The sequence below is a fragment of the Triticum dicoccoides genome, chromosome 5A (genome assembly GCF_002162155.2).
Source record: "Triticum dicoccoides isolate Atlit2015 ecotype Zavitan chromosome 5A, WEW_v2.0, whole genome shotgun sequence".
In the NCBI taxonomy this organism is placed as follows: Eukaryota; Viridiplantae; Streptophyta; class Magnoliopsida; order Poales; family Poaceae; genus Triticum; species Triticum dicoccoides.
Genome location: NC_041388.1, coordinates 555,412,996 through 555,436,177, shown reverse-complemented (window position 1 = coordinate 555,436,177; position 23,182 = coordinate 555,412,996). Strand labels below are relative to the sequence as shown.

General features: G+C 48.1%; 7 protein-coding genes and 2 pseudogenes across 7 annotated transcripts; 4 read left to right on the top strand and 5 right to left on the bottom strand.

The window, feature by feature from the left end:
- The first annotated feature begins 467 nt into the window (after positions 1-467).
- LOC119302788 lies at positions 468-1,566 on the top strand (annotated as a pseudogene).
- A 7,545-nt stretch (positions 1,567-9,111) lies between these two features.
- Positions 9,112-9,787, bottom strand: LOC119297849 (auxin-responsive protein SAUR36-like). Its single transcript, XM_037575475.1, has 2 exons — positions 9,664-9,787; positions 9,112-9,605 (listed from the first exon to the last, which is right to left on the bottom strand). The coding sequence occupies exons 1-2, from the start codon at positions 9,741-9,743 to the stop codon at positions 9,221-9,223; spliced, it is 465 nt and encodes a 154-aa protein (XP_037431372.1). The 5' UTR covers positions 9,744-9,787; the 3' UTR covers positions 9,112-9,220.
- A 446-nt stretch (positions 9,788-10,233) lies between these two features.
- LOC119297848 (auxin-responsive protein SAUR36-like) lies at positions 10,234-10,939 on the top strand. The gene has a single exon (XM_037575474.1). The coding sequence runs from the start codon at positions 10,378-10,380 to the stop codon at positions 10,837-10,839; it is 462 nt and encodes a 153-aa protein (XP_037431371.1). The 5' UTR covers positions 10,234-10,377; the 3' UTR covers positions 10,840-10,939.
- Positions 10,940-12,094: 1,155 nt separating this feature from the next.
- Positions 12,095-12,788, bottom strand: LOC119297847 (auxin-responsive protein SAUR36-like). The gene has a single exon (XM_037575473.1). It carries the CDS (start codon positions 12,723-12,725, stop codon positions 12,270-12,272), a length of 456 nt encoding a protein of 151 aa, XP_037431370.1. The 5' UTR covers positions 12,726-12,788; the 3' UTR covers positions 12,095-12,269.
- A 437-nt stretch (positions 12,789-13,225) lies between these two features.
- On the top strand, positions 13,226-13,891 carry LOC119297846 (auxin-responsive protein SAUR36-like). Its single transcript, XM_037575472.1, has one exon. It carries the CDS (start codon positions 13,403-13,405, stop codon positions 13,862-13,864), a length of 462 nt encoding a protein of 153 aa, XP_037431369.1. The 5' UTR covers positions 13,226-13,402; the 3' UTR covers positions 13,865-13,891.
- Positions 13,892-15,030: 1,139 nt separating this feature from the next.
- Positions 15,031-15,831, bottom strand: LOC119297844 (auxin-responsive protein SAUR36-like). Its single transcript, XM_037575471.1, has one exon. It carries the CDS (start codon positions 15,655-15,657, stop codon positions 15,202-15,204), a length of 456 nt encoding a protein of 151 aa, XP_037431368.1. The 5' UTR covers positions 15,658-15,831; the 3' UTR covers positions 15,031-15,201.
- Positions 15,832-16,082: 251 nt separating this feature from the next.
- Positions 16,083-16,873, top strand: LOC119297843 (annotated as a pseudogene).
- Positions 16,874-19,311: 2,438 nt separating this feature from the next.
- On the bottom strand, positions 19,312-19,968 carry LOC119297842 (auxin-responsive protein SAUR36-like). Its single transcript, XM_037575470.1, has one exon. It carries the CDS (start codon positions 19,887-19,889, stop codon positions 19,464-19,466), a length of 426 nt encoding a protein of 141 aa, XP_037431367.1. The 5' UTR covers positions 19,890-19,968; the 3' UTR covers positions 19,312-19,463.
- A 1,231-nt stretch (positions 19,969-21,199) lies between these two features.
- LOC119297841 (auxin-responsive protein SAUR36-like) lies at positions 21,200-21,841 on the bottom strand. Its single transcript, XM_037575469.1, has one exon. The coding sequence runs from the start codon at positions 21,770-21,772 to the stop codon at positions 21,347-21,349; it is 426 nt and encodes a 141-aa protein (XP_037431366.1). The 5' UTR covers positions 21,773-21,841; the 3' UTR covers positions 21,200-21,346.
- Between the last annotated feature and the right edge of the window lie 1,341 nt (positions 21,842-23,182).

The following is a 23,182-nucleotide window of genomic DNA, read 5'->3' as shown; positions in this document are numbered from 1 at the left end:
TCAGTGCAGCCACGGGCAGGAGACAAGGCCATGAGCAGCCGAAGTTGTGCTGAGGCAAGTGTTTGGCAAGTGCATGCGCTACCATGCTGATCGGTCTAGCACAAGGACCCCAAGTTAATTGTGAATCTGCGATGCCCACCGCAAAATACTGCTACTTGCAAGTTGCCTGAGTGGGTACAATGGCTGATCACTCACCCAAAATCTGGTCCCGCAGACATCTCGTCAAAATCAGTGATCACATTGTCTGTAGCTAGCTGCAACAGCATTGCATGCGAAGCACTCATGGCATTGTCTCCTGCCCACCGCTCTTTCTGATAGCTACACACAACCCGCACATGTGCACTGCCCTGATCCCTCTCTTCCTTCTACTATAAATCCATGGCCTGCTCATCACAAACTTCTTCATCTCATCTGCAAACAACATCACTATCTACACCACACCTTCAGACTTTTGGAGCCAAAGTGAAATTTGGCCAGCCAAGAACACTTCAGACTCAAACATGATTCATTCAAAGAGGCTTGCTCAGCTGGCCCAGAAGTGGCAGAGGAAGGTGGCGGCCGGAGCTGGTGGCCAGCAGACCCGCGAGTGCTGCAGCACGGTCGCTGACAAGGGCCATTGCGTGGTGTATGCTGCTCACGGTTCGAGGTCCCGCTGGCATACCTCCGCACGACAGTCTTCGGCGAGCTCCTGAGGATGTCCGGGGAAGAGTTCGGCTTCGCGAGCAGCGAGGGAGGCAGGATCATGCTGCCCTGCGATGCCGTGGTTGTGGAGTATGTCTTGTGCCTGGTCAGGAGAGACGCCTCCAAGGAGGTCGAGAGAGCGTTCTTGAGCTCCATTTCTGGGCATTGCCATAGCCAGGATGCATCGGTGGGACTCACCCATAAAGTTGCGCTTTGTACATAGCTTAGCTACTGAAAATCTGAAATATTTTTGGTAGAAACACAAGAAGTTTGTACAGTCTGATGTAAGAGTCTATTATCACAGGAAATGACACAAAATATATCTTTTTCTCTCAGAGAAATCTAATACTTGGCCACTCCAAAGCCCAAGCATATTATTTGCCGTAGTTCGTACAGTGTGCTGAAGAAAGTAGACAAACTGCTGTCTCAAAGGGCGTGAATGTCTGAAGGAGGCGAAATTCTTTTAAGTGCGTTGATGTCAGCGACGGGCCTGCAGAGGCGTTGATGATTATACTGCCAACCGTCGATTTATGGCTAAGCGATGCAGATCCAGGTGGGTTGAGTGGTCTATGGGTTTTTGCTGGGCATGAAGCCTGCCTGGGAAATGAACTCCTCTGCTGCCGCTGTTGCCTCCAGCAGTAGTGGCTTCTTCCTGATCTTCGTTCTCCTGTGCCAGCGCCGTTGAGTCCTCGGCTTCATTCTGGGAGCCTGCTATTTAGACGGGCAGCTAGTGTCTGCAGGTGTGGGCTGGGCGGCTCTTGTCGGCTTCTCCACAATCCGATCAGAATTTAATACCGAATAAGCCCTCTAGCTGGACTTGTCTGCAGAAAAGCAAGCAGATTTTCTCAAGTTCTTCATGACCTGCCTTTTGTAATTCAAGAAGTGAAAAGACACTTCCTTCTGTTCTATATCAGTCAGATTTTGGTTGGGCACAAACTAGGATATCATAAATCTTTCTGATACTGCATTTGATGTTCTGCTCCATAGACATTGTTAGAGTTATAATATAAGTCATGTACCCCTTTGTATTTATCCCGTTGTATGAGGGGTTTCCTGCATATGTTCCATACCTGTACATGTATATATATATCGGCCTATGGCCTCATAGAAATACAAGTTGCTTATTCCTAACATGGTATTAGAGCTAGGTCAATTTTTTGCACGCTGCAACTCGTGCGTTTGATCTGTCTGTTTGATCGAAGCAATCCGCTCGATCTCCTCTCCGTCTCTCGATCGAAGCAGGGGGCTCGTCCCGCAGGAGCCCCCGATCTCCTCTCCAGCCGGCCGCTCGCAGGGCTTCTGCTGCCGGCCCGTCCCGATCGGGAGTCATCCAGCCGCCCGTCCCGCAGGCGCCCCGGGAGCTCGGCTGCCGGCCCGTCCCGATCGGGAGTCACCCAGCCGCCCGTCCCGCAGGCGCTCAGGGAGCTTGTCCCAGGGGGCTCGTCCCGCAGGCGCCCAGGGAGTCAGATCGGCCCAGGGGGCTCGTCTTGCAGGCGCCCCTGATCTCCTCTCCAGCCGGCTTCCGCTGCTCCAGTAGCCAGCGCCTGATCCCGATCTGGTCGTTCTCGTCGGATCTAAAAAAAAATGTCTGCTGCATCGGGTTATGTTGCTGTCCCTCGCTGTCCGGTGATCTTTGATGGTACTAACTACACTGAGTTCACTGGCTTCATGCGCATTCACATGCGTGGCATCCGTCTTTGGGGTGTTTTTTCTGGCGAGGTCTGCTGTCCGCCACGTCCAGTTCCTTCGGTGGCCCCTACTCCGCCAACTCCATCGGTTCTTCCTACGGATGCTAATCAGGCCGCCAAGGATGCGGCTAAGGTTGCTGATGAGGCTGCTGATCGTGCTTATGATGAGAGGGTTTTGGCTTATGAGGAGGCTCTTCAGTTGTATCATGGTGCTCTGTCTGCTTACACCCAGCGGCTTGATGATGATGCTCGTGCTGCAGCTGTTCTCACTGCTAGTGTTCTGCCTCAGTTTGCTTCTGAATTTCTGGGTCTTTCTACTGTCTTTGAGATGTGGACCCGTCTTCGTGAGCGCTATCAGCCCTCTGGTGATGCCTTATACCTCTCTGTGATCCGTCAGGAGCATGCTCTTCAGCAGGGTGACTCTACCGTTGACGACTTCTATGCACAGAGTTCTGCTATCTAGCGCCAGCTTGATTCTCTCCGTAGTGCTGGGTGTCGTACCTGCCCCTGTTGCCAGGCTGTCCAGGCTAATTTGGAGTTTCATCGCGTCTATGAGTTCTTGTCTCGGCTCCGTAAGGAGTTTGAGCCCCGGCGTGCTCAGTTGTTTGCTCGTGGTCGTATTTCTCTCATGGAGGCGCTTTCTGAGATTCGTGCTGAGGAGACTCACTTACGTGGTGCTGGTTTGCTGGAGGTTTCCTCTGTGCTCGCTACTCGTGCTCCTACGCCACCTGCTCCATCGACCCCTTCTCGCTCGAGTGCTCCGCCACTCTTGCCCACTCCCTCTGGAGGCTCAGGTCGCCCCCGTCCACATTGCGCCTATTGCAACAATGATGGTCATCTTGAGTCTCAGTGCTACACGAAGAAGAAACACCTGTGCAAGGCTCGATCATCATCTTCAGGGACTTCGTCATCTACCTCGACAGCTTCAGCCATTGCTTTGACTGAACAGGATATTTTGAGACTTAAGCGTCTGCTCGCGGCTTCAGGTTCTTCCTCGACGGGTACTGCCGGTTCTGTGACTGATGCTTCCCGCACTGAGCAATCACCCTCTACACAGTCAGGTACATCCCCATGGGTTCTGGACTCTGGAGCTTCTTTTTATATGTCTTCTCATTCTTCCACTTTGTCCTCTCTTCGATCACTGGATTCTCCTATTCATGTCTTCACTGCTGATGGTACTCCACTTTCTGTTGCTAGTAGAGGCAATCTTACTACTCCTTCTTATTCTGTTCCTGATGTTGCTCATGTTCCTCGACTTACCATGAATTTGTTTTCTGCTGGTCAACTTACGGATTCTGGTTGTCGCGTCATCCTCGACGTTGACTCTTGTTCTGTCCAGGACCGTCACACGCACACTCTGGTTGGGGCTGGCCCTCGCCGCCGTGACTCTCAGGGTCTTTGGGAGTTGGACTGGCTTCATGTTCCTTCTGCTGCCACCACCATTGCCAGTTCTTCCGCTTCTGTCGCCTCCGTCACTGGTTCCTTCCAGCAGTGGCATCATCGACTTGGTCATCTGTGTGGTTCTCGGTTGTCTTCTTTAGTTCGTCGAGGCCTTCTGGGGTCTGTCTTAGGAGATGTTTCTTTAGAGTGTCAGGGTTGTCGTCTTGGCAAGCAGATTCAGTTACCATATTCACATAGTGAGTCAGTGTCTAAGCGTCCTTTCGATTTAGTCCATTCTGATGTATGGGGTCCGGCCCCTTTCGCTTCGAAAGGTGGTCATAAATACTATATTATTTTCATAGATGATTTCTCTCGTTACACATGGCTTTATTTCATGACTTCTCGTTCTGAGGTGTTGTCTATTTATAAGCGTTTTGCTGCCATGGTTCATACTCAGTTCTCTTCACCCATACGTATTTTTCGTGCTGACTCCGCCGGCGAGTATATCTCTAAGATGTTGCGTGGTGTTCTTGCTGAGCACGGGACTCTCTCAATTCTCTTGTCCTGGTGCTCATGCTCAGAATGGTGTGGCTGAGCGAAAGCATCGACATCTTCTTGAGACGGCTCGTGCATTGATGATTGCTGCCTCTCTCCCGCCTCATTTTTGGGCTGAGGCCGTCTCCACACCCACCTATCTTATCAATATACAGCCTTCCGCTGCTCTACAGGGTGGTGTTCCTTTCGAGCGACTTTTTGATCGTTCTCCCGATTATTCGATGCTTCGCTCGTTTGGTTGTGTTTGCTATGTTCTTCTTGCCCCTCGTGAACGCACCAAACTGACCGCCCAGTCTGTTGAGTATGTCTTCTTAGGCTATAGTGATGAGCATAAGGGCTATCGTTGTTGGGATCCTATTGGTCGTCGGATGCGTATCTCTCGAGATGTGACTTTTGAAGAGTCTCGTCCCTTCTACCCACGCCCATCTTCCTCGACTTTTTCAGTGCAGGATATCTCTTTCCTCACTTTTCCCGACTCACCTATCACCCCCGCCGAGACTGTACCTCTCCGTTCCACTTCCTCTCCTTCTCCACATCTAGTTGATTTGCAGCCACCATCCTCCCCGGTCTCCTCGCCTAGCATGTCACCGGATTCTACACCTTGGTCTCCGGTGACTTCTTCGTCGCCACCCCCTGATTCTACCTTGCCAATTCCTCCTTCTATTATTCCATCTTTTCCTCAGCATTACACTCGTCGTCCACGACCAGTTGATGCCTCTGTGGATGGGTCGTCATCTTCCTCTCAGCCTACTTATGGCTTGTGTTCTCGTCCTCGTCCGCCTGTTGATCGCTTTGGCTTTCCCACCGCTGGTGCTGCTGTTCTTGAGCCGACTTCTTACCGTCAGGCTGTTGTTCATCCTGAATGGCAGTTTGCGATGGCAGAGGAGATTGCTGCTCTTGAACGCACTGGTACCTGGGATCTTGTTTCTCTTCCTCCTGGAGTCCGTCCAATCACTTGTAAGTGGGTCTACAAGGTTAAGACTCGCTCCGATGGTTCTCTTGAGCGTCACAAAGCTCGTCTTGTGGCTCGTGGTTTTCAGCAGGAGCATGGTCGTGATTATGACGAGACTTTTGCTCCTGTGGCTCATATGACCACTGTTCGTACACTTCTTGCCGTTGCCTCTGCACGCCACTGGTCTATATCTCAGCTTGATGTTAAGAATGCCTTTCTTAATGGTGAGCTGCGTGAGGAGGTGTACATGCAGCCACCACCTGGGTATTCTGTTCCTGATGGCATGGTATGTCGTCTTCGTCGCTCTCTCTATGGCCTTAAGCAAGCCCCTCGCGCCTGGTTTGAGCGCTTTGCCTCTGTGATCACTGCTGCTGGTTTTTTAGCAAGTGCTCATGATCCAGCATTGTTTATTCACCTTTCTCCTCGTGGTCGGACTCTTCTTCTTCTTTATGTTGATGACATGATCATCACGGGGGATGACCCCGAGTATATTGCCTTTGTAAAGGCCCGTCTTACTGAGCAGTTTCTTATGTCTGATCTTGGACCTCTTCGCTATTTTCTTGGGATTGAAGTCTCTTCTATCTCTGATGGCTTTTTTATATCCCAAGAAAAGTATATCCAGGATCTTCTTGCTCGTGCTGCTCTTACTGATGAGCGCGTTGTTGAGACTCCTATGGAGCTCAATGTTCACCTCTGTGCTACTGATGGTGATCCTCTCCCTGACCCGACGCGTTATCGTCATCTTGTTGGCAGTCTTGTCTATCTAGCTGTCACTCGTCCGGACATCTCTTATCCGGTTCATATACTGAGTCAGTTTGTCTCTGCCCCCACCTCGGTTCACTATAGTCATCTCCTTCGTGTTCTTCGATATCTTCGAGGCACGATCTCTCACCGTCTATTCTTTCCTCGCTCCAGTTCTTTCCAGCTCCAGGCCTATTCGGATGCTACGTGGGCTAGTGATCCTTCTGATCGCCGTTCACTTTCTGCTTACTGTGTTTTTCTTGGTGGTTCTCTCATTGCCTGGAAGACGAAGAAACATCTTGCAGTTTCCCGTTCGAGTGCCGAGGCTGAGTTGCGAGCAATGGCTCTTTTGACGGCAGAGGTGACTTGGTTACGTTGGTTACTTCAGGATTTTGGTGTTTCTGTCACTACACCGACTCTGCTTTTATCTGACAGTACAGGTGCTATCAACATTGCACGCGATCCTGTGAAGCATGAGCTCACCAAGCATATTGGTGTTGATGCTTTCTATGTGCGCGCTGCTGTGCAGGATCAGGTTATTGCTCTTCAGTATGTGCCTTCTGAGTTACAGTTGGTGGATTTCCTGAAGAAGGCTCAGACTAGAGCACAACATGGCTTTTATCTCTCCAAACTCAGTGTTGTTCATCCACCATGAGTTTGAGGGGGGTGTTAGAGTTATAATATAAGTCATGTACCCCTTTGTATTTATACCGTTGTATGAGGGGTTTCCTGCATATGTACCATACCTGTACATGTATATATATATCGGCCTATGGCCTCGTGGGAATACAAGTTGCTTATTCCTAACAGACATTACCCCAAATCTAGATAAACCCTGTTACTACATTGAAAGGTTCTTTGGCATGAGAATGCTACCTCGATATATGGTAACTTGCCAATTTGCCGCTACCTCAGAAAGCATCCTTCATTCTTGCAGGCAACGTTACAACATTTTTTTTACACACCAGCCCTTCCAGAGTTTTACCCTGAGGGTTCATCATTGAAGTCGTTCATGAAACTTCTGCTAATATATCTTGTCTGACTAGTAAACTTACAGCAAATTGCTTCTGCATTTATATCTATTAATGAGAGAAGCGTATGTGATAAATCATGAAACAACGTAAGAGTTTGGGCGGCTGTTATTTCCTTGAAATAATTACTTCATTACTAAATATAATTTTGTGATTTACTATCATAGAATAGGAGCTAGACATTTGCACTCTGAATCCTGAGGTTAAAGTAAATCGCTTCGTGGCACCCTATGGCCTAATGCTATATAGTTGTAGTTAATAACACTTCATATAATGCAACAAGTTGGTATGATAATATTTAATTTCCATTCTTCGGTGTTGAACTATTTTCAGAAGCAAAATGGAGAACAATGAGGGAAAGCATTATATTCAGCAGCTACAAACTGCAGGCTGCTGGTGCGGCGCTACATGTGGCACCGTACAGCTTGGATATTGGCAAGACATCACTACAGAGTTCAGGAACGCTCTCTCTACTTCCTCTGAAGCATTTCTTCTGATCAAGCAGATGGCATACTCCACCGCTGCATCGAAGGGCAGTGTGATCCTGCTGTCTAATGTAAACCCATATTCCTCCTAGGACATCCTTAGCAGCTCTCCGACGACTGTCATGTCGAGGTACGTCAAGGGGACCTCGAACCGCCTCCCATCGGCCGTGTACATGGCGCAGTGGCCTTTATCTGTGATCGGTGATGTTGTGGGGTTGTTGATCTTTTGCCACTTCCTCACCAACTGAGCAAGTCTCTTGGGATGTATCATGGCCATGCTTGTGTGTTCTTGGTTCTGAGGTATGTAGCTCAGAAATTCTTGATCTGTGAGTTTGATGAAGTAGTGGTGTACTACTAGCTAGCCCATGAATATATAATTATATATGCACAACCATATGACTAATTTGTATTTGGCAGGAGACAAGGCCATGAGCTTGGCGCATGCAATGGTGGCTGTAAAGGGATGTAGCCAGATTCAGATCAGATTTTCTGGGCCATGGCTTTCTGTAGAGGCAAAGATAGTGGACTACTGGCTAGGCACTCAGATGCATACTACAGTAGCACAGTCCTTGATGCTAAACTGGGTATATGCATTTTGCAACCATCTGGGGTCCAGGATTTGTGGATGTGCTCTTTTCTGTTCAGCATTCTGTATCAAGAGATTGGAAAATATGCTGATTCAAAAGCAATCACTTTAATGATCTGCTGACCTATATCCGTGCCATTGTCACAACCGCGTTATCTCAATTAGGCTGCGTTCGGTTCACAGGGAATTGAAGAGGTTTGGCAAGGATTGAGGGGGGATTAGATCTCCTACAAGTCAAATCCCTTCCAAATCCCCTCCAATCCCTGTGGGAAGAGGTGTAACCGAACAAAGCTTTAGGTGACGTGCAGATCTAGCGTAATAGGGGACATGGCATATGGTCCAGGAGCCTTTCATAGGCAGATGTGGAGTTCACTTCACTGCTTTTGGGTGTGTACTTTGCACTTACAGATACAGATGCAGTTGCATGTTAGGTGTTTGTTGGTTTAACAGTGCTTTGATTGCTTCAGATCTGGCAGGTTGCGGGGAAGTTCCATATCTCATTGTCCACCCATGGTCTGCATGGTTTCTAGCATAGCACGTGTCAGCTATTTTCCGGTATCTTTGCATTTAGCTGGGCAGTTGAGGGTTTCTAGTTCACAGCCTTGAATCTGTGCAAGGGCTTGCTATTAGTTCCTGTGATGCGAGTTGCATATTTGTTACTTTATCTTAGATAATGAATCCAACCTTGCCTGATGATTTACTTGGACATCCATGACACAAACATAGCATGAATTTTTTGTTTTGCCAAGCACGAATCTTGATGAGCTTATTCTGCGTGACATACCAGATTTCTGAATGTTTGCAGGTTTGCTGGTCTTGACTCGAGTATGAACAACTTGCAGTAGCCTTTGTCCAAAAGGTCACATTCCATCTCCATCTGCAAATATTTTATCATCAGTTGTCAGTTGAACAACTTTCTTCATAATATTTTGTGTCTGATCAAGGCCATATAAGATATAACTGCATAGAAGAAATTTGTCGACACATACTGCTTAGGTTCTAAAAACTGCGATCATCCATTTATCTTTGCAACAAAGTATATGTATACATTGAAATAACATTGTCTCCAACTACTGTCCATTTTCCTTAGTGTGAGATTCCTATATCTCTGCAGATAGTAATCAGGAGCTGCAGACACCGAAATGCTGGCTAACTTCCAGATGTGGCACCACATGATAATGGCATGGCATCGCCATGGTATTGAGGAACGCGGCCTCCGTCTCTGCGGAGGCGCTTCTCCTGAGCAACCACATGGCGTACTCCATCACCGATGCATCGCAGGGAAGCGTGATTCTGTCACCATCAACGCCTGCGAAGCCGAACTCCTCTTGGGATATCCTTAAGAGCTCACTGAAGACGGTTGTGCCAAGGAACGCAAGCGGCACTTCGAACCTCACGCCGTCGGCAGTGTACATGATGCAGTGGCCCTTACTGGCCACCGACGAGCATGACATGCCGCATGACCCTCCGGCTTCTTCTGTGGACGTTGATAACGACCAGGTGAGCCTCTTCGCATGACATGCCGCATGACCCTCCGGCTTCTTCTGTGGACGTTGATAACGACCAGGTGAGTCTCTTCCTCCCGATAGCCGCCACCCTCTGCCACTTCTTGGCAATCCGAGAGAGGTTCTTGGCACTCATCATGGTAGTTTATTGTGTTTCTGGGAACTGGAGAAATTCTTCTACTAGTTGAAGGTTGGAATGCGTTTGTCTGTGGATGAAGTGTGTTAGGAAGGCATTTAGCCATATATATAGCCCGGGGATAAAGCGGGCGCCCACATATGGTGGAGTGTGTGATGGTTAGGCAGGAGACAATGCCATAGGAATGGTACGTGCGGTGCTGCAATTTTGGAGGTGCTGTGATGTGATCTGGCTCAGGTCTGTTGGGGCCAAGTGTTTGGCACTTGACAGAGCTTGCGCTGGACGTCCTGCCGGCACATCCGTGGTGATAGGTTTGCTAGAGAAATGGCATGAGCACGAGGACCCCATGTGGTTCTCTAGCCACAGACACATTTCAGACATGGATAGTTCTTGGAAATCTCATCAACAACATTGCACGAAGAGCACTCATGGCATTGTCCCCTGCCCAACTCTCTCGCTGATAGCTACACACTTCCATATGCACTGCCCTGAGTCCTTTCTTCCTTCTATAAATCCATGGCCTGCTCAGCACAAACTTCATCTCATCTCAAGCAACATCACAATCTACAACACACCTTCAGACTTCCAGAGCCAAAGTGAAATTTAGCCAGCCGACCAGAACACATCCGACTCAACCATGATCCACCCAAAGAAGCTTGCTCAGCTGGCCAAGAAGTGCCAGCGGATGTTGGTGGCTGGAGCCGGTGCTCGTCGTCAGCATGCCTCGGACATGGCCGATGACGAGTGCTGCAGCACAGTGTCATCTGTGGTTGCCGATGAGGGCCACTGCGTGATGTACACCAACGACGGAACCCGGTTCGAGGTCCCTCTGGCGTACCTCGGGACGTCGGTCTTCATCGAGCTCCTGAGGATGTCCGAGGAGGAGTTTGGCTTCACGAGCGGCAGTGACGGAGGCAGGATCATGCTGCCGTGTGATGCCACTGGGATGGAATATGTCTTGTGCCTGGTCAGGAGAGAGGCCTCTGAGGAGGTTGAGAGGGCGTTCTTGAGCTCCATTGTTGGGCACTGCCACAACTACAATGCTAGCTGCAAGGCACCATCAATGGAACTCGGCCATCATTTTGCTCTTTGTACTTAGCTACTAGCTTAGCTTCTGAAATATTTTTAGTTAGGATTGAGAGGAGCTCTGTAGAGCCTCATGTAAGATCAATGATCACAGGAAATGATACAAAGAGACAAATTTTCCGGGAGAAATTGGATTATTTGACACATCCTTGAAAATAGTTCATATATACTAGTGAAGGAAGTAAGAAAGAAACCATGGACTTTAAACCATGGATTTAAAAATTTATGGTCATCTGGCGCTGCGAAGTGGTTGGGGTGAGAGGATTAGATGGACAATTAACAAATTGCTCTCCCTTTACTAAAAAAAGAACTGTTGTTCCTACCTTGAACTAGAAACGTCGGATCGAGATTGCGTGTCCCAGATGGAGGTAGCTTGAGCAGTTCATAGTTTCTGGTTAGAGGTAGCTAGTAACAGCGGCTACCACCATGTCACTGCCGGAAGTGGCCAATTCTGGATCTTCGTTCCTCATGTGTTGGAGTGCCATGTGTGAGCTGGGCGGATTCTCGTCATCTCACCACACTTGGGTGAAAAGCTATGCGTGGGCTGGGCGGATTTTCGTCAGCTCACCACACTTCGGTGAAAAGCTAGCATCATAGTGGACATGGCACATGATGGTCCAGGAACCTTTCATAGGTAGATGCAGAGTTCACTTCACTGCTTTTGGGTGTGTACTTTGCACTTACAGCTGCAGCTGCATGTTAGGTGTTTGTTGGTTTAACAGTGCTTTGATTGCTTCAGATCTGGCAAGTTCCATATCTCATTGTCCACCCATGGTGTGCATAGTTTCTAGCATAGCATGTGTCAGCCATCTTCCAGGTATCTTCCTTGCATTTAGCTGGGCAGTTGAGGGTTTCTAGGTCACAGCCTTGAATATTTCTTTTGGGGAAGTGAGCATCCTGTGATGCGAGTTGCATATTTTTTTTACTTTATTTTAATAATGAACCCAGCCTTACCTGATGATTTACTTGGACATCCATGACGCAAACATAGCATGAAAATATATTTGCCAAGTACAAATCTTGATGAGCTTATTCTGCATGACAGACCCGATTTCTGAACGCTAGTAGATTTGCTGATCCTGACTTGAGTATAATTTTCGACGAATTTGTCATCGGTTGAACAACTTGCAGTAGCCTGTGTCCGAAAGGTCAACCTCCCTAATCCATCTGCAATGACTTTCCTGCCCAACCTAATCTTTGTTTGTAATAATTTGTGTTTGAGGCCATTTAATTGCAAAGAAGAAATTTGTCGACGTTTACTGCTTAGGTCCTAAAAAACTGTCATCGATCATTTATCTTCGGAACAAAGTATATGCATACATTGAAAGAACAATATCTCTTACTAGGTCCATCTTCCTTGATTGCTTCTTTGCTAGCAAGATCAAAATGCTACACATAAACTGTTTTCCTTGTTCTATTTTCCTGTATCTCTGCAGATGGTAATCAGGAGCTGCATACACCGAATCGCTGGCCAACTCCCAGATGTGGCGCCACATGATAGTGGCATGGCATCACCATGGTGTTGAGAAACGCGGCCTCCATCTCTGTGGAGGCGCTTCTCCTGAGCAAGCACATGGCATACTCCATCACCGATGCGTCGCAGGGCAGAGTGATTCTGCCACCGTCAACACCTGTGAAGCCAAACTCCTCTTGGGATATCCTCAAGAGCTCGCTGAAGACGGTCGTTCCGAGGAACGTAAGAGGCACCTCGAACCTTACACCATCGGCAGTGTACACGACGCAGTGGCCCTTGCCGGCCGCTGTCGAGCACGGCGTGCTGCACGACTCTCCGGCTTCTTCTTTGGACGTTGATGGCGACCAGGTGAGCCTCTTCCTTCCCATAGCCGCCACCCTCTGCCACTTCTTGGCCAGCCGAGCAAGTGTCTTGGCACTCGTCATGGTAGTTTCTTGTGTTTCTGGAACTGGAGAAATTCTTCTGCTAGTGGGAGGTTGGAATGCCTTTATCTGTAGATGAACTGGTGGTGTTGGGTGTCACTAGCCATGGATTTATAGCTCAAGGGTGAAGGAACACCCACATATGCTGTAGTATGTGATGGTTGGGCAGGAGACAATGCCATGTGTATGGTACGTGCGGTGCTGCAGTTTTGGAGGTGCCGTGATGTGATCTAGATCAGGTCTGCTGGGGCCAAGTGTTTGCCACTTGCCGGAGCTTGGACGTCTCGCCTGCACAGCCATGGTGATCTGTTTGCTAGGGAAATGGCACGAGCAAGAGGACCCCATGGGGCTATAGCCACAAGCACATTTCAGACATCGATGGTGGCATGGTGCTTGGAAATCTCATCAAAATCAGTCATCACGTTTGGTGTCTGCAGCTAGTTGCAACAACATCGCACGCAGAGCACTCATGGCATTGCCCCCTGCCCAACTCTTTCGCTGATATCTACACACTAACCACACGCAGATGCACTGCCCTGAGTCCTTTCTTCCTTCTACTATAAATCCATGGCCTGCTCAGCACAAACTTCATCTCATCACAAGCAGCATCACAATCTACAACACACTCCAGAGCCAAAGTGAAATTTAGCCAGCCAGAAACACATATATCCGACTCAACCATGATCCATCCGAAGAAGCTTTCTCAGCTGGCCAAGAAGTGCCAGCGGATGTTGTCGGCCAGAGCCGGTGCCCGCCGTCCGCATGCTTCAGACACGGCCGACGATGAGTGCTGCAGCACAGTGTCATCTGTGGTTGCCGATGAGGGCCACTGCGTGATGTACACCGCCGATGGAACCCGGTTCGAGGTCCCTCTGGCGTACCTCGGGACGACGGTCTTCGCCGAGATCTTAAGAATGTCTGAGGAGGAGTTTGGCTTCGCGAGCGGCAGTGACGGAGGCAGGATTATGCTGCCCTGTGATGCCACTGTGATGGAATATGTCTTGTGCCTGGTCAGGAGAGAGGCCTCTGAGGAGGTTGAGAGGGCGTTCTTGAGCTCCATTGTTGGGCACTGCCACAATTACCATGCTAGCTGCGTGGCACCAGCAATGGAACTTGGCCATCAGTTCGCTCTTTGTACTTAGCTAGCTACTACTAGCTTAGCTTCTGAAATATTTTTAGTTAGGACTGAGAGGAGCTCTATAGAGCCTCATGTAAGATTCAATGATCACAGAAAATGATTCAAAGAGACAAATTTTCTGGGAGAAATTGGATTATTTGACACATCCTTGAACATAGTTCATATATACTAGTGAAGGAAGTAAGAAAGAAACCGTGGACTTAAAGTTTGTGGTCAGGTTGCTGAAGTCGGTGATGGCGCTGCGAAGGGCATGGGAATGAGAGGATTAGATGGACAGTGAACAAACTGTTGTTCCTTTACTAAAAAAAAGAAGGATGTTCCTACCTCCAACTAGAAACGTCGGATTGAGACTGCGTGTCCCAGATGGAGGTACGTTGAGCAGTTCATAGGTTCTGGTTAGAGGTAGTAACAACGTCTTCCACCATGTCACTGCTATGCGTTGGCTGTGCGGATTCTCGTCAGCTCACCACATTTCTGTGAAAAGCTAGCATCATAGGGGACATGGCACATGATGGTCCAGGAACCTTTCATAGGCAGATGCAGAGTTCACTTCACTGCTTTTGGGTGTGTACTTTGCACTTACAGCTGCAGTTGCATGTTAGGCGTTTGTTGGTTTAACAGTTCTTTGATTGCTTCAAATCTGGCAAGTTCCATATCTCATTGTCCACCCATGGTCTGCATAGTTTCTAGCATAGCATGTGTCCACCATCTTTTGCTATCTTCCTTGCATTTAGCTGGGCAGTTGAGGGTTTCTAGTTCACAGCCTTGAAAATTTCTTTTGGGGAAGTGAGCATCGTGTGATGCGAGTTGCATATTTGTTACTTTATTTTAGATAATGAACCCAGCCTTACCTGATGATTTACTTGGACATCCATGACACAAACATAGCATGAAAATTTATTTGCCAAGTACAAACCTTGGTGAGCTTATTCTGCATGACAGACCCGATTTCTGAACGCTTGTAGGTTTGCTGGTCCTGACTTGAGTATAATTTTCGACGAATTTGTCATCGGTTGAACAACTTGCAGTAGCCTTTATCCAAAAGGTCAACCTCCCTAATCCATCTGCAATGACTTTCCTGCCCAACCTAATCTTTCTTTGTAATAATTTCTGTTTGAGGCCATTTAATTGCAAAGAAGAAATTTGTCGACAGTTACTGCTTAGGTCCTAAAAAAACTGTGATCAATCATTTATCTTCGGAACAAAGTATATGCATACATTGAAAGAACAATATCTCTAACTAGGTCCATCTTCCTTGATTGCTTCTTTGCTAGCAAGATCAAAATGCTACACATAAACTGTTTTCCTTGTTCTATTTTCCTGTATCTCTGCAGATGGTAATCAGGAGCTGCATACACTGAATCGCTGGCCAACTCCCAGATGTGGCGCCACATGATAGTGGCATGGCATCACCATGGTGTTGAGGAACGCGGCCTCCATCTCTGCGGAGGCGCTTCTCCTTAGCAAGCACATGGCATACTCCATCACCGATGCGTCACAGGGCAGCGTGATTCTGCCACCGTCAATGCCTGAGAAGCCGAACTCCTCTTGGGATATCCTCAAGAGCTCGCCGAAGACGGTCGTTCCGAGGAACGCAAGAGGCACCTCGAACCTTACACCATCGGCAGTGTACACGACGCAGTGGCCCTTGCTGGCCACTGTCGAGCACGGCGTGCTGCACGACTCTCCGGCTTCTTCTTTGGACGTTGATGGCGACCAGGTGAGCCTCTTCCTCCCCATAGCCGCCACCCTCTGCCACTTCTTGGCCAGTCGAGCAAGTGTCTTGGCACTCATCATGGTAGTTTCTTGTGTTTCTGGAACTGGAGAAATTCTTCTGCTAGTGGGAGGTTGGAATGCCTTTGTCTGTGGATGAACTGATGGTGTTGGATGTCACTAGCCATGGATTTATAGCTCAATGGTGAAGGAGCACCCACATATGGTGTAGTGTGTGATGGTTGGTGCGCTGCTGCAGTTTTGGAGGTGCCGTGATGTGATCTAGATCAGGTCTCCTTGGGGCCAAGTGTTTGCCACTTGCCAGAGCTTGCGATGGACGTCTCGCCTGGACATCCATGCTGATCGGTTTGCTAGAGAAATGGCACGAGCACGAGGACCCCATGGGGCTCTCTAGCCACAAACATATTTCAGACATGGATGGTGGCATGGCGCTTGGAAATCTAATCAAAGTCATTCATCACATTTTCTACAGCTACTTCCACCAACATTGCACACAGAGCACTTGTAGCATTGTCCCCTGCCCAACGCTCCCGCTGATAGTTACACACAACCTACACGCATATGCACTGCCCCGAGCCCTCCCTTCGTTGTTCATTCTACTATAAATCCATGGCCTACTGAACACAGACTTCATCTCATCTGCAAGCAACATCACAGTCTACAACACACCTTCAGACTTTCAGAGCCAAAGTGAAATTTAGCCAGCCAGGAACACATCAGACTAAAACCATGATCCATCCAAAGAAGCTTGCTCAGCTGGCCAAGAAGTGCCAGCGGATGTTGGCGGCCAGAACCAGTGCCCGCCGTCGGCATGCCTCAGACACAGCCGCTGACGAGTGCTGCAGCACAGTATCATCTGTGGTTGCTGATGAGGGCCACTGTGTGGTGTACACTGCCGACGGAACCGGTTCGAGGTCCCTCTGGCGTACCTCAGGACGACGGTCTTCTCTGAGCTCCTGAGGATGTCCGAGGAGGAGTTTGGCTTCGCGAATGGCAGTGACGGAGGCAGGATCATGCTGCCCTGCGATGCCGCTGTGATGGAGTATGTCTTGTGCCTGGTCAGGAGAGAGGCCTCTGAGGAGGTGGAGAAGGCTTTCTTGGGCTCTATTGCAGGGCACTGCCACAGCTACAATGCTAGCTGCATGGCTCCATCAATGGGAATCAGCCATCAATTTGCCCTTTGTACTTAGCTACTAGCTTAGCTTCTGAAATAGTGTGTTGGTTAGGACTGAGAAATGCTTTATATAGTTCTATGTAAGATCGATTATCACCGGAAATGATACAAAAGTTTCTTGACTTTCTGGGAGAAATTTGATTATTTGACACATCCTTTAACATTCTGCTCAAAGTTCGTGAGGGTGAATTGTGGGTGCAGCTGCTAAAAGCAGGGGATGTGAATGATGGAACTCGGCAACAATGCCGGCGAAGGGGAGAGATGAACGATGAACGAACTGCCTTCCCTACCTCTAGCAAGGACTATCGGATTGAGAATTTGACTGTGAGCCCGTTTATAAGATTTTGCAGAGAACGCGCTCCATGTAGACCTGCCTCTACTGCCTCGGAGATGGATGCTTCCACCACCGCTGGCGTGTGATGTCCGATGCGCAGCTAGCGTCTGCGTGCGTGTGCTCGGTGGCGTCTTGCTTGCTTGAGCACCTCCTCCATACTCCGGTGAGAATTCCAGACTGGATTAATCTCTCCAATCGGTACCAAAGCAATCAAATTTGGTTAGGTTAGATCTTTAGTTACAGGAAAGATGAGCAAGTTGGTCTGCTTTATGTAATTCAAGAAAGCAAATAATTCAGGTTTCATTTGGATATAAAGTGTTCACCTTCCTGAAGAAATCAGGATATCATACATATTGTGATACTCTGCTTTTTATCTTCTGTCTTGTATGCATTACCCAAATATGGAGTAGTAGATACACACTGAAGATGAATGTATTGTGCAATCACATGATTTTTACTGGCATATAAAAGAGGGCATCTGTTCATTATTTTTGTATGCAAAATTGACTGAAGGTGCTGGGTTAACAGGTTTCTGCTACATTCGTTACGGCTTGCAAGACTGGAAAGGCTTTACAAGTGGCAGCAAGAAGAATGCTAATGATTTCATCAACATTAAGAAAATGCACAGTTTTAGTTTTCCTTCTATCCATGTGAAAACTACTTTGCTAACTAATACCACACAGATAAACACTAGGAGCTGCGAACAGCCACAACAGCCAGAGATGGTGCCACACAGATTGCATAGTGGCATGGCATCACTATGGAGCTCAAGAATGCCTTCTCGACCTCCACTGAAGCATTTCTTCCAAGCAAGTACATCATGTATTTTATCTCTGTGGCATCGCATGGCAAGGTGATCCTACCATTGCAAGTGATGACACTAAACTCCTCCAGAGACATAAGGAGGAGCTCTCTGAAGATCATTGTGCCGAGGTATGCCAATGGCACCTCGAACCGCCTCTTGTCAGTTGTGTACATGACACAGTGGTCCTTGCCTGCCACTGCCATTGACCACCCTTCGGCTTCTTTTTTCGCCGTCATGGTAAGCTGCTTCCTGCTGAGGTATGCTACCCTTTGCCACTTCTTTGCTAGTTGAGCAATTCTCTTGGCACTGACCATGTTCGGTCCTTCTGAAGGGTGGAAACCGGAGACTCAACTTGAGTTGCAATGCTTTGTTTGTGGTGAAGCAATGCTGTTTGGAGGTCACTGAACCAAGATTTTGTAGCTAGAGCCGGAAGGGAAGTAGGACACTGTCAAGTGTCATTGATATTTGGTAAGGGGACAACGCCATGAGTCTGGTACGTGCAATGTCGCAAGCAGATCAGGGCAATGTTATTGAGATTGGATATTGATTTGAGCCAACTATTTGGTGCGTGCCGGGTACATCACCAGGCACCGCCACTGACATGTTTAGTGGATTAGCGGCACGAGGACCCCATGCAAACTGGGTTCAACGCATGAGCGTCAGTTTCTTGCAATAATATATTGGCAGACAAGACTTCTGGTTGCGACGGGGAAATCTAGCCAGCATGTTCAGTTGCCAATAGTCTTCCTTTAGTTTAGCAGATGAGAAACTGACTTAGTTGGATTAGTAATTTAGCGTGTTCTTAACATTTTGATTAGGTGTGAAAGGGATAGTATTAGTTGACGTAACACACACAACTCTCTGAACACTATCATAACTCAGTCCTGTTGATGGCCTACCTGATTTGTAGCATTGCATGTGGAAGCCATCCCTTTGCTTCTTCTCCGCACTTTCCTTTGGGCCTTCAGTTAGCTGCATGTGTGAACTGAATAACAGGCATCGACTATATCTTGCACCGACACTACCTTCTGTAAAATTTGCGGGTAGGAGGACATTCAATTTTTCAGTAACAATCATTACTTGTTTTTTACCCCAATAATAAAATCTGCCTTATACCCATTAAAACCTGTGGAGTAAACCATGCTTTCTATTCCATTTTTGTGTTTGTTATCATACTTCATTTCTTATTGGATTGATGGCACTGCAATAATTTTACCGAGGATTCATCATTAGAATGGCTCCTGTATCACCTGGTCATTTCACTAATTCGTAACTTTTTGATCTTTTTAATGTTCTGGCTTATATTGAGTAGATTGTACGGAAACTTGTTGTGTATTCTCTGTGGAGCAAGATGCGAAACAGATATGTAATTAAGAGAAGAATGCATACTGCTGGTGGCCATAATGCTGCTTTGTTGCATTGATGATCAGATTGCTATACATACAATTTTCCTGCTCCCTATTATCTAATGTCTAACTATCTTACACTACGTACCCATGCAAAGTACTCAAAACAGAGGACATCATCAGGGCCTCCGCATGCATGTTCTTGAGAAGCTACAAACAGCAAATCTGCTGGCTGGCTCCGACGGTAGGCATTGCACAGCCAGTGTAGTGGCAAGGCGTCACCATGGATCTCAGCAACGCACTCTCGACCTCGGCGGAGGCGTTTCTCCTGAGCAAGCACATGACATACTCCATCACTGCCGCATCGCAAGGCAGTGTGATTTTTCCATCGCTTGCAAAGCCAAACTCCTCCTGAGACATCCTCAGGAGCTCGCCGAAGACCGTCGTGCTGAGGTACTCCAAGGGTACCTCGAAACGCCTCCCCTCGGCCGTGTACATGACACAGTGGCCCTTGGCTGGCACAGAACTGCAGCAGTCGTGATCTTCTTTGGCTGATACCGTGAGCCTCTTCCTCCCAAGTGCTTCCACCCTCTGCCACTTCTTTGCCAGTTGAGCAAGTCTCTTGGCACCAGCCATGGTTGGTTTCTTGGCCTTTGTGTTTTCAGCTGGAAATCTGAAGTGGGATAGATGTCGTGATGCTCAGTTGGTGGTGGTTGTGCTGATGAATAAGTGATGGTGTTGAGCTCGTCGCTTGCTGAATTTATAGGCCAGGGGAAGGGCGTTGAAGGTGAAGTGTGGTTTTCATTGATAATAGCTGGCAAGGGACAAGGCCATGGGATCAGTGCATGCAATGTCGCAACATGATTGATTTGGATTAGATTGCGGTGGGGCCAAATGTTTGGTGTATGCTGGAGCCTATGGTCGTACTTGGGTAGGCATTGGTTGGCTTTCTTATCATTCGTGGCTGCCATACCAAACCGCGTAGGCGCGTAGTGAACAAGAGGCGTGTCGAGAGCATGGCTATTGGCAACTTGTGGGGAGGGGACAGCGATGGGTTCCAGATTCAGGGATTGAGCAATTTCGGCGACGGTGAGCACTCACTTACACCATCTATGTGCTTTCTAACGTGCATTGTTCATGCACCTGATCAATCTATTCTCTGTTGACATTGAGTTGAAAAGCTTGCTTCGGTCTAGCACATGATATGTTTGATTTCTAAGCTGAAAGCACATGTCTCTGATGCGTCTTGGGTTCCGTATGTATTCATAACAATTGCAATGTGTCGTTTCCAGTTAGTAGTTGGATTTGTCAAACACAAGTACTTGGACTAAATTCAGAGTTATAGTCTTCCTGTTGCTGATGAGAAACTTACTTATTTGGATCTATGGTTGTACTTCAGCGTTTTCTTAACATTTTCATTAGGTGTGAAAAGGACAGTTGTTAATTGATGCAACACACACAACTTGCTGAACAGTGTCATAACTGAGTTCTTTTGATGGTCTGCCATTGCATGAGGAAGCCATTCTGTAGCGCCTTCTCCGCACTTTCCTTTGGGCCTTCAGTTAGCTGCATGTGTGAAGTGTGAACTGAATAACAGGCATCGACTATATCTTGCACCGACACTACCTTCTGTAAAGTTTTGTGGGTAGGACATTCAATTTTTCAGTAACAGTAAACTATCAATTTGTTTTACCCCCAAAAATGAATCTGCCCCCTAAATACTTGTGGAGTGAACCCTGGTTCCCGTTCCATTTTGTGATTTTTACCTACTTCATTGCTTATTTTGTTGATGGTGTTGTATTTATTTTCCACTGGACTAGATGATAGATTGCATGGAGAATTGTGGCGTATTCTCTGTGCAGAAGGATTAAACTATCGACATCTAAAAGTAGTCACAACCATTGTTGGTCCATTGTGGAGTTGTATGAAACTAAAATTTAAGAGAAGAATGCCCCAGAGTACTGCTTTGTTTCTTTAATGATCAGATTGCTATACATACAATTTTCCTGCTCCTATTGCCTCTTATCTTACTATCTTACACTGTCCAGGCAAACTACACAAGAAAAAAGACATCATCAGGGCCTCTTCAGAAGCTACAAACAACAAATCTGTTGGCTGGCTCCAACAGTAGGCATGGCGCAGCCAGTGTAGTGGCAAGGCGTCACCATAGAGCTGAGCAATGCACTCTCGACCTCGGCGGAGGCGTTTCTCCTGAGCAAGCACATGACATACTCCATCACTGCAGCATCGCAAGGCAGTGTGATTTTTCCATCGCTTGCAAAGCCAAACTCCTCCTGAGACATCCTCAGGAGCTCGCCGAAGACCGTGGTGCTCAGGTACACCAAAGGCACCTCGAAACGCCTCCCGTCGGCCGTGTACATGACACAGTGGCCCTTGGCTGGCACAGAACTGCAGCAGTCGTGATCTTCTTTGGCTGATACCGTGAGCCTCTTCCTCCCAAGTGCTTCCACCCTCTGCCACTTCTTTGCCAGTTGAGCAAGTCTCTTGGCACCAGCCATGGTTGGTTCTTGGTCCTTGTGAGAATTTCAAGGAGTGAGCTATGGATGTTGAAATTCTTAGTTGGTGGATGAGCTGATGAAGTGATGATACTGAGCCGGCAGCTTACTGAATTTATAGGCAAGGTGGCGAGGGGAAGGACATTGTGATGGTGAAGTGGAGCTATCATTGAGAAAGGTTGGCAAGGCACAAGGCCATGGGATCAGCACATGCAGTGCTGCAGCATATGATTAGTTTGGACAAGGCCATGGGATCAAATGATTTGCGTATGCCGGAGCCTATTGTCATAACTGGTAGGCATTGGTCTGCTTTCTTATCATCGTGGCCATACCGTACCGCATAGCGAACAAGAGGCGTGTCGAGAACGTGGCTATTGGCAATGTGCAAGGAGTCGGGGGGACAGCGATGGGTTCCAACTTGAGGGATTGAACAATTTCGGTGGGCACCGATTGGTTCCACTCTAGCTAGCTAGGCGCTTGTGGTGACAGTCACTACCGGAACAGGGCTCTAAGCCGACAGCCAAATGTATGCCGACGGCCACCGTCGGCCTAATCCGAGCTATGCCGACAGCTAGATCCTGGCCGTCGGCGTACAACTGCCGTCGGGCTATCCCCGTCTACGCCGACAGCAGCCGTCGGCACAACACAGCCGTCGGCTTATCCCGGACTACGCCTACAGCTGCCGTCGGCATATACTGGCCGTCGGCATAGATGCGGGCCCGCCGACAACACTCATCACGGCCGGCTAACGACGTCAAATCTATGCCGACGGCCGTGACGGGTGGCCGTCGGCATAGATACGGGTGACACGTCACCGATCCAGAGCGCACCGACCAGGACCTATGCCGACGGCAGCCGTCGGCATAGGTGACACGTCATCGATCCGCGGCGCTGTCCATCTGCCCTGGCCGCAGCTATGCCGACGGCTTTGCCGTCGGCATAGTTTTTTTTTTCTTTTTTTCTTTTTTTCCATATAGTATTATTATTATTAAGCATACAGTATGTGTTAATAAGCATACATATAGATTGTGTTAATAAGCATACATATAGTATGTGTTAATAAGCATATAGTAAGCATACATATAGTTTTTTTTTCTTTTTCTTCACTGTTTTCTTTATTATTATTATTTAACTAACTTACATATAGTATGTGTTAATAAGCATACATACATTATTTTTCGGTTCTGTACAGAGCGGTGTGACCCCCCTCACGAACGGTGCCGCCGCCAGCCGGCAACTGGAATGGGGACAGCCGCATCGGGTCTATACGAAGGGGACTTTGCTCCAAGTGTTCATATATATCGGATGACCTACCACAACCGGATGGTGTTATGCCATGTCCGAAGAGGCGGCACGCATCTCCGGGGTGTGGCCCCGTCACGGACGGCGCCGCCGCCGGCACCTGGAGGAGGG

Bases quoted from the DNA above. Each gene is read 5' to 3' on its own strand.
- LOC119297848 (XM_037575474.1), top strand. From the start codon at position 10,378: ATGATCCACCCAAAGAAGCTTGCTCAGCTGGCCAAGAAGTGCCAGCGG.
- LOC119297846 (XM_037575472.1), top strand. From the start codon at position 13,403: ATGATCCATCCGAAGAAGCTTTCTCAGCTGGCCAAGAAGTGCCAGCGG.
- LOC119297849 (XM_037575475.1), bottom strand. From the start codon at position 9,743: ATGATGAGTGCCAAGAACCTCTCTCGGATTGCCAAGAAGTGGCAGAGG. The intron at 9,606-9,663 runs GTCGTTATCAAC...TCATGCGAAGAG, and splicing joins GGGAGGAAGAGACTCACCTG to GCTCACCTGGTCGTTATCAA.
- LOC119297841 (XM_037575469.1), bottom strand. From the start codon at position 21,772: ATGGCTGGTGCCAAGAGACTTGCTCAACTGGCAAAGAAGTGGCAGAGG.
- LOC119297842 (XM_037575470.1), bottom strand. From the start codon at position 19,889: ATGGCTGGTGCCAAGAGACTTGCTCAACTGGCAAAGAAGTGGCAGAGG.
- LOC119297844 (XM_037575471.1), bottom strand. From the start codon at position 15,657: ATGATGAGTGCCAAGACACTTGCTCGACTGGCCAAGAAGTGGCAGAGG.
- LOC119297847 (XM_037575473.1), bottom strand. From the start codon at position 12,725: ATGACGAGTGCCAAGACACTTGCTCGGCTGGCCAAGAAGTGGCAGAGG.